The sequence below is a fragment of the Mya arenaria genome, chromosome 3 (genome assembly GCF_026914265.1).
Source record: "Mya arenaria isolate MELC-2E11 chromosome 3, ASM2691426v1".
Taxonomy (NCBI): Eukaryota; Metazoa; Mollusca; class Bivalvia; order Myida; family Myidae; genus Mya; species Mya arenaria.
In genome coordinates this window covers 61,188,207-61,198,199 of record NC_069124.1, presented here as the reverse complement: position 1 = coordinate 61,198,199, position 9,993 = coordinate 61,188,207, and the positions used below count along the sequence as shown (strand labels likewise).

At 37.1% G+C, this 9,993-nt stretch overlaps 1 protein-coding gene across 1 annotated transcript; it reads right to left on the bottom strand.

Annotated features, from left to right (window-relative positions):
* Nucleotides 1-810: 810 nt before the first annotated feature.
* Nucleotides 811-6,934, bottom strand: LOC128229057 (cyclin-dependent kinases regulatory subunit 1-like). The gene is made up of 3 exons (XM_052940704.1): nt 6,791-6,934; nt 4,200-4,327; nt 811-3,197 (listed from the first exon to the last, which is right to left on the bottom strand). Exons 1-3 carry the CDS (start codon nt 6,847-6,849, stop codon nt 3,154-3,156), a joined length of 231 nt encoding a protein of 76 aa, XP_052796664.1. The 5' UTR covers nt 6,850-6,934; the 3' UTR covers nt 811-3,153.
* Between the last annotated feature and the right edge of the window lie 3,059 nt (nt 6,935-9,993).

Here is a 9,993-nt window from a genome sequence, read left to right as displayed (position 1 = left end):
CTTGACCTATGACCCGATGAATCCTAAAATCATAAAGGGTCATCTATACGTCACGCAAAGCCTCCATGTCAAATTTGTTGACCATAGGTCGTGGCATTGTGGAGATATCACCTGGAGAAGCTTTGTTAACCCTTTTGGTTAAAGGTCACTGTGACCTTGACCTTTGGCCCGATGACCCCTAAAATCAATAGGGGTCATCTACCGGTCGGGCCCAATCTTTATATCAAGTTTGATGGCCATAGGTCAAGGAATTGTCGAGTTTGTGCTCAGGGTCACCGTGACCATGAAATTTTACCCAATGGCCACTTAAATCAATAGGGGCCATCTACTTGTCAGGCCCAGCCTCCAAGTCAAATTTGAGGGCCATGGGTGCAGTCATTGTCGAGTTAACACTCAGACAACCATTTATCATTTAAGGTCACTGTGACCTTGACCTTTGACCCCTTAAATTTGAGGAAATTAACAAAGTGAAATAACTATAGAAACACACCCAGAGTTATGATTCCTGTGCACTGCACATTTCCTGAATGAGATCTATCTGTATGTAAAAGTTTGAAGTCAAAACCTCGAAGACTTCTGAGCAATGCTCCAGACAAGATTGCCTGGATGCACACACACATGCCTAAATTTACTATATCCCCTTCGCCTTTAGGCAGGGGATAACAAAAAGCTGAAACCAACATGTCGGTCTAGTGCAATGATCACAGACTGGTCTGTTCTGTAACTCAAAACAAAATTTATATGGATACATTTATATGTAACTCGCAAATGTTTATTTAAAACAGGCATGTTAACAAATCAACAAAATCATCATATGAAAATTTATTAGTCATAAAAAAAATAAACAAATGATAGAAGAAAGCACTTTGCATACAGTCCAGATTTAGATAACTTACTAAAGCAAAAGTAGTATGGAGAGTATAATATAGTTGGGAGTAAACAAAGTCAGTACACAAGAACTGTTTAATTCAATGAAATTTAAGAGTACAAAAAAGAACAGTATGTTTCTCCAATTACACAGAAAATGACACTTAACATATTTCCAGTTTTGCCATGTCTACACTTGATCAGTGATACTTATGTACAGACAGAATGCATACTAAGGGAATGTAACAAAATCTTTAAGTGTGGGTATACGACACATAAATTACATCATAAATGCTACATCTGAATGCTGCATTCTGCTTCGAGATCAGAGGGTGCCATGCCACTTAAAGATTCCGGCCTCTTTCATTACCAGAGTTTGATTAAGTGATTAGTTTCTTTTAACACTTTGCCAAACCGGTTTTCAAAATAATGTAATGTTTTAACGGTGCTCTAGATTTGTCAAAGTGCTTTAAGACACTAAACCATCAACCAAACTCTGGTAAAAGGCCAAAGGAAGCTCTGTAAGCAGAGTATACTGCCTTGTGTTTCATTTAAAATGGTGAAGTAACCTTTGTTTTAAGTCGTCATTCATAGTACATGTATAATATTGCCTTCCAACAAAACATTTATGACGCAATTTATCATGTGGTATACACACTGATATTAAGACTGGACAAATTTAGTTAATACTGAATTCCATGACTGGTGGCCCATAAAGCCATGCCTGATTAAAACATTTATGAAATCCAGCTTCCACAGACTCACACATTCCTGGAGAAATGGTGCAATGTTAGATTTCTTCTCATATATTTCAGACTGACATTTAAAATGGCTATGCCAATGATGTAATTAATAAATGCTTCAAGAGATACACATGTACAGGTTGGCAATGGTATATTACTATACATGTGTGTTAAAATGAGTTTGTAACTTGTATATCAATTTCCCTATGCAGGAATAAGAGAGCAGAAGTGAGTACTCCATTTGTTCAGTCTGAGATCACTTAGGAATATTACAAACACTAGAGCAAAGTCCTGAAGTTTGTCAATGGCGATACAAAGTAGGTAAACAAGGGATAATACCTAGATACAAAATAATATAGATTATGCATATCAATGCAGTGGTTGAAATGAGCAGAAGCCCTGCACTAGAATAATGCTAACCTGCCTAACAAGGAGGGCTGATATTCTAGTTATTATATGACAGAGCTAGTTGATTTTTTATGCCAAGCACTAGTGTAAGAATTATGGCTTTTATATCCAATACACTAATTTGGATGATTGATAATGATGGTATGGCCTGCCTGGATTAAAAGTAATAGGATTTGATACAGATCTATTTGAAAAATGTATCAACTTAAATATGAATCAGTCAATGATCTGGTAATACTAAAAGAGAAACCAACCTGCTGCCATTTTCATTCATAACCAAACAGATCATATGTACAATATATTTATAATGTGTGGAAACAACTTCAATGTGTGAATTATGAATAAAATGATACCAAACAAAACATAGTAATCACAAACAAAATTATGAGTAAGACTGAAAGTGTCCATTCTGCTGACCTAATTGACCCAACACTATGCAAAAAAAATTACATTCCATTACCAATGTACAATACTGTCTTAAGAGCATTCAGTGGCTTTTAAATAGTAATTTGTTAGTATCAGCCTATAACTTGACTGCACATTTTCAAAATATCCATGATTTTTTTGGTGGTCAACAGTGGTTGAAATTAGCACGAGCCCACAAGCCCTGCACTGGTAAAATGCCTTCCAGGCTTGCTCAAATTCTGAATTTTATATAGCAGGGCTTGTTAAAAAATTTGATGCCAAGCAAAAGTTTAAGAATTTGGGCTTGTACATCCAAAGTCTAATTTCGATGACTGGTTCAATGTTGAAACATGTGATGGATTTTACTGAAGAAATTGTAATAAACAATTCAATTGTTGTCAACTTCATTTTTCTAGGAATTGAAAAAAACACACCAGATCCTGAACTCCAATATAAATCAAAACTTGAGGTTTGTAAGAACTAACTTGTGCTTGAATGCTTCGTGGTAGTAACATCAAACACAATCTCATTCAAAAATGGCCTCATTACAAATGTGATGTTCCACATGCTGGCAATGCTTAGTTCATCGTACTACTCATAACTTTATAAAAATCAATGAAGAGTCAAGACACTGACGTCCAAGACAGAAAAGATGGTGTTGTTCAGCAGGGTCTTAATGGATTACTGGTCTATCACATGTAAAACTTATCGGAACCACTTTCCTCCCATGTTAGCTCTTTGGAATGGGGCGACGGAATAGCATAATGTGTGGTTCTGGAAAGAAAAAACAAGTGCATCATATAGTTATCACACTAAAATGATTAAATATTGTGAACTAGCTGAAAAAAAAGTGTAAGGACTGAAGAACAAGCAATTAAAAGTAGCCTTATTCAACTTTTTTGATTTTAAACTCTTTTTAGACATCATAAGCTTAATTGTTCAGCTACAAGTACATGTACTTTGTGTGGCAACTTGTATGATCGATTGATTGTGATAACATATTTTTGCTGTCCTACCTTTTCAATGCCAAGTGCAAGGCAAGGGAGCGACTGTTATTATTTTTATCATCATTTGTAATATCGTGTGGAACTGAACCCATAACCTCGTTCAACAGAGTAAAAGCTCTACCACAAGGCTATCAGGGTAGGTTGTCCTGTAAGCCCACTTGCTACTCTCCCAGACAACCCGGGTTCGATTTCCAGCGTGGGTGAATGCGAGTTTGGTTTGTTGGCACGATGCCGGATAAATGGGTTTCCTCCAAGTTTTCCTGTCACCGAACAATATTAAACAACAGTCTCGCATAACGTGCCAACAATCAATATAAAGTTGTTATAACTGATTTTACAAATGCGTAAAATAATCGATCAGGGAATGTTAAAGCTGCACTCTCATAGAATGACCAATTTGACAACTTTTTCATTTCTTTTTATCTCAAAATCAACTGATTTATGTGTCCAGTGTTTTTAGATCAGTCACATATGGGATAACACACAATAGAACAGATCTCAATTATTTGGAAAACTGCTGAAGTAGTCATTTTCCTTTAAATACTTTTAGCCATAAAAGATCAATTTTCGAGTGTAAATATATCAAATACTGTAATCTGATCTTCTCAGCGCAGTCTTACATATATCACCAGTGTTCAGACTTTTACCCAAAATTGGGCTCATTCAAACCAAAAAAGTAATAAGTTGTCAAATCAGTCAATCTGTTAGTGTGCATTTTTAACTTTCTTGAAATGAGAGTCGCTGATAAATACTGATTATGTCGCATTACCTGGTTTATGCATCATGTAGTGGATCCAGCCAGGGCTTTGCTGAACTCCAATGCTCCGCCATTCTGCTTCAGACATAAGATGTGTAGTCGGCACTAACTTTGCTATCTCCTTTGGTAACATCACATGCCTGTAACAAAGGAAATAACATTGTCTTAATGAAGTAAAATTGGGAGATTAGTGCATATACAGGGCTTGAAACCACAATAACAGGTACACTAGAAAATTAGCTCACTTAGCAGCTAGTTCTTACCTACACACATAGTGTTACTGTCAATACACTTCCCATTTCATCAGAGTTCCCACTATCTTTTTCAAGGGTAAACTAACCCCTTGGTAAAAAAGTTGGGGGTAAAAGGCAGTTTTGGGGGTATGAAATAAACAAATATATTATAAAAACATTTGCTGTACTTTTTGTATTCTGTTTTAATAAAGCATGTCAAACAATGCATTAGACTTTTTTCTGAGTCAAATTTGAGCCACGCAAATTCAGCAAACCGCTTATTCTGAAGTCTTTTTGGATACTTTTTCTTAATCTTTGCACTCGTTGTTTCATCGCCTGACAGGTTCATTGTTCAGATTACTTGATGATTTAGATTTGTTTTCTCTTAAACCAAATGCTGACATTTTGGATGCAGATGGAATTCCTGTGAGTAGATTGGTAACAATGTTTCTCTGCTTATCATTCATTTCGCCAGGTGTAAAAAGTTATAGCCCGTCCACATTTTAATGATGTCACTAAGCAGAATCTGCGGTTTAGTCAATCGATGGGACTAGATAGTATTTGTCATGTCTTATTTTAGAATGTGGTGTGGGGTTCCAATGAAATTAACATTCGCCCCTATGATTTTCGGACGCACGCAATCTCATACCAGGTGAAAAATGTATGCGTAATTTTGGGTATCATGACTTTTCTATAATAATAGACATTTATTACGCGATTCTGCTGTATATGAAGTTTTTGCCATATCAAAAAAAGTAAAAAATGTACATTATGGACTATAAAATGGCCAACAATTCCTTTTTAATGTTCTGTCAAGCAAGGCCATTTACACCATAAAGAAGCATTTTTTGTCAATACTGAATAAACCTTTGGAGGAAAAGTGCGGCCGGTGTGGGGCTCGAACCCAAGACCGCCAGAACACTAGCACAGAGCTCTAACCAACTGAGCTAACAAGGCGGCTGGTTCTAACCTACATACACTACACTCCTCTTTCAATAAACCTTTTTAGGCTGCAGGAGGCACTTCTGCTGTTTACCACTGACACCAGTAAAGTAAACCTTGGAGAAAAGTGTGCCTGGTGTTATGCTTGCACCCAAGACCGCCGGAACACTAGCAGGGAGCTCTAACCAACTGAGGTAACCGAGCATCTGTTTCCAGCCCACACACACTACACTGTGATTTCATTCTATATGCAAGATGATTTTGGATTTAGACTAAACATACTTTTCCAAACTGTTCTTTTTTGTGTGGAAGAAAGTGACTCTTAAAAAATGAACATTGGTATTATTTTTTAAATGTGTAACGGTCTGCTGTAAGCGGCCGAAGGTGCGTTCATAATAATATTTCGTATAAAAACGGAAGTACGTTCATACCGGATGTAAACTTGGTTGGTAATATGCAAATTAGCAAAGCCCGGGCTATGTGAGAATAGAGAAGTGTATATAAAGACCAGTGGACCCCTTCAGGGTCGAGCATGCTTTTCCCTGAAGGGATCTGCTGGTATTTGTTTCATTACGCCAGAAAGCTCGCCTATCTGGTGTTTGTTTACCGCCGCATGTTACAAATGGTGGCAGCGGTGGGATAGACAACTGCCAGCTTACATCATAGAAATAATTGCTATTAATCAACTTGAACTTTGTAGTTGCTTATCTAAAATATTAACTATATTTACCGAAAAGCTCAGCTTTGTAACGGTCCGCTGTAAGCGGCAGAAGGTGTGTTCATAATAATATTCTGTATAAAAACGGAAGTACGTTCATACCGGATGTAAACTTGGTTGGTAATATGCAAATTAACAAAGCTATGTGAGAATAGAGAAGTTCGTGTATATAAAGACCAGTGGACCCCTTCTGGGTTGAGCATGCTTTTCCCTGAAGGGATCTGCTGGTGTTTCATTACACCAGAAAGCTCGGCTATCTGGTGTTTGTTTGTTTACCGCCGCACGTTACAAATGTTTAAATTTGGTGAAAATATCCTGATCAGATGGCACATATTTTTCCTAAATTAATGTTTCCCGATGCTTACACTGACACTTTTACCAAATGAGAAAATTGATTTCCAAATTTTATGCTTTGATTGCTTTAGCAAGATCAAGTATCTATTTTACACAGAAACAGATCTAACATGAAAAAGTCACACATTTTCGCGACCAAAATCAATAATAATCATTTAACTATACAATCAAATACTTGGTTAATATCTCTTCTTTTGCAATAATAGTGAAAGCGAATTAACTTCTTGTGATAAAAATATACTCAGTAACGGTGTTTGATCTTTATTAAATGCAATTGTCGTGGAAATCGGGGAGATTGTCCTTGTTGACCACTGGAATTTAAATTATTGACAACACATTATAAACGTTTGTTTTACCTGTATTCGTATTCATCGTCTGTGTATTTGTCTGAATAATAAATATTTTTGGCTGACATGGCGTTGTTTATCAAAAATCATAAGACTTTTCAGAGAATATTTTTTGTTTGGCTACTTTTCAATCGAGCTCGAGAGCAAGGTTTTGATTGGTTGAAATACGATATGCATATACGACAATTGATTGGTTGAAATGAAATCATTACCGAATATTTTGGGCGTTGTCAGTCTCGCGTCCAAACGCCACGCAGCGGTTACTCCCCTTCTCCCAGTAACGACGTCCTTCACAACTAGGAGTAGAGTCAACACGTAGTTGTTAAATAAACACGTTTTAAATTTTATTATGTTATGTATCTTTGTTATTCATGTCAAATATATATCTTTTATTCCTCCATTTCTGAAGAGCATAACATACAATAAAAACCGTCTCCGTGGCCTAGTGTGGTAAAGCGTCCGCCTACGGAGCGGGAGGTCGTGGGTTCGATCCCTGGTCGCGTCATACCAAAAGACGTTAAAAGTTGGTACAAGTAGCTCCCTTGCCTGGCGCTCGGCATTTAAAGGGTAGGGCTTGGAAAAGTGGTGTACTGAATACTGGTATAACCCAGGAAAATAATGTATCCCGTGTATCGGTGTCTTACACCGAGCACGTAAAAGAACCAAGGGGTCTCTTCGAAAAAGAGCTAGGGTATCGCACCCGGACTTCCTTGTATCCCACCACTGTTTCTTTAGCGTGCTGTCCCTTCGCAAAACAAAGGACCCCGTTCGAAATAAGTGTTTGCACTTTTACGGGTTATCCTTGACCACAAGGTCTAAAGAAATACATAAATATATACAATATATACACATATGCACATACAGTAAAATTCCATCATACTAATAAATATCACTTATTTATAATTTTCTGACATAAGCTACATTCTAAACATATGACAAATAGACTAGTGGTTATTTTGCCAGTTAAAAAAATATTCTGAGTGAATATTCTCTGGGTTTAAATATGCTAATAAAGGATGCCATGCAAAGACCCAATTTGAACAGATATGACAAAGAAATATATCACGTAGTGATTGTTTCTATGTCATAGATAAAATTAATACTATATTTTAATTCCAAATCTTTAGCCAACATTTGATCGACCATGCACGAAAACGAAAACACAAGACAGACATGTGGCTGAATACAAGGCATTTCTATTACGTCATAATATATTAGCTGAAATTCAAGTAGGACCATTGTTGACAAAATAACTACCGGCAAGGTTGCACTCCACTAAATTAGATGTACAAGTACCATAGACACTTGTAACTAAGCAGCTTAGAAATATGCATTTTTAACACGACCCTTACAATACTAAACCATATCACATATAGTTTTCACCAAATAATAATTGCAGAGTGTACTATGTTCCGTAACATCAAGAGCATGCGATACCAGGCTTTTACTCTGTTCTATCACAGGCAAGCTGACAAAATGTTGAACTCATCAAAACCAATCGCCTCGATTAGCGCGCCAATGACCTTTATCCGGGCTTTCTCCGATTTATTACAATACCAGAAAGCATGATTTGCTAAACTGTCCGCAAACTGTTCGCACTTTTTACATTTACTGACAAACTGCCTTGAAATGGTCCAACTAAATAATATCAAAACCTTATGAAAGATCGGCAATAATACGGGCGAGGTTCTGGCGACCTCCCATATAGGACAAGGTTTGTCCGACACAACCATTGACGGTGATGATACGTCTCTTTGCTCCTGCAGCACGAGTTTGTTTATTTACGCTCTTAACAGTCATTGTAATAGTCTTTTTCAAAGACTGTTTTCCGGGAAATCTACCACTTCTCCGATACTCATTCAAAACATGTGTAAGGTTGTATATTGGCAGAAGCCTAAATATATCCGGTACAAAGCCAAGCAATTGCGAGTTTTCACCAAAGCGCACCAGTCTTTGAAAAATATCATAAACTGTCCTTAGAGTAAGAGGATTGAGTTCACTTGTGTTAAAACCACTGTGAAGAATTGAACTAAATGTCCCCCTCAACTTCTTGACCGCTTCTGTGGTGAGCAATACAGATGACATGTGGTTATCCAGTGTGTGATAAATTACGTCATATATGCTACGTCGGAAGGCAAGAATTTGCTTAAAATGAAGACTTAAATCAAAGATAACTTTTCATTTACAACACCATTTTAAATTAAACAAAGGTCAGTCTATGCCGCTTAAAGAGCCCCGCATTTGTTTTATTTTCGAAATTTGATGAAGCCATTAGTTTCATCAAACACTTCGACAAACCTGTTTCCAAAATAATGTTTTGACAGTGCTCCGTCACACGGCCGTATTGTGAAGTTTTGTCGAAGTGTTTTAAGAAACTAAACTCGCAATCAAATTCTGGTAAAAGACCGAAGGTGGGGCTCCGTAAGCGGCGTAGACTGCACTATGTTTCATTTAAAATGGTGAAGAAATAGTGAAGTTATCTTTGTTCAAAATCTTTTTTCAAATCAAAATATTGCCTTCCGACGTAACATTTATGACGCAATTTATCACGTGGTATACTCACACACTGTTATCGCACACTAGCCCGAGATGTGTATTTCTCAACCTCCTCTATGCGTTCTTGGCCCAACGTCCATAATCGTATCGATGCATCGCGACGATTTTCATTAAAAACAATCATCGCAAATTTTGATGAGTTGTAATCGAAACGCCACTTGCAAGAATACTCATAGCATAAGAAGCAATAAGAATAATATCGTCCGCCACTGTAGGACTGCTGAGGCTCAGTCCATGCATGACGAAACCAAGTCTTGACTGTTCAATCTTTTCTATTTTTGACATACCCATACTAACAGGTGTCATTCATGGAAAAAAATGTTGACATGGAAAACTATGGAAAATGTTCTGGCTTCTACGACCCAAAACACCTTTATTGAACGGAACCATGTAGATGATTTATGACGAAGATCATCAAGGTGAATCCTTTACGATATTCCTACCAATGATTGACATGGACCCAAGCAATGAAACGTGCATATACTCAACTTTTCACTGCATTTCGGGATTGTCCAAGGAATTAAATACTCCACCAGTAGTAACTTTCAATCAGCCGCTATGGTGAAAAGCAATGCTTATTGTGCATGCTGAAGGAGAAGGCAGACATGTGAATAGGACAGTTATAAGAGTTTGAGAACTGCATAGTGAATTGAGTT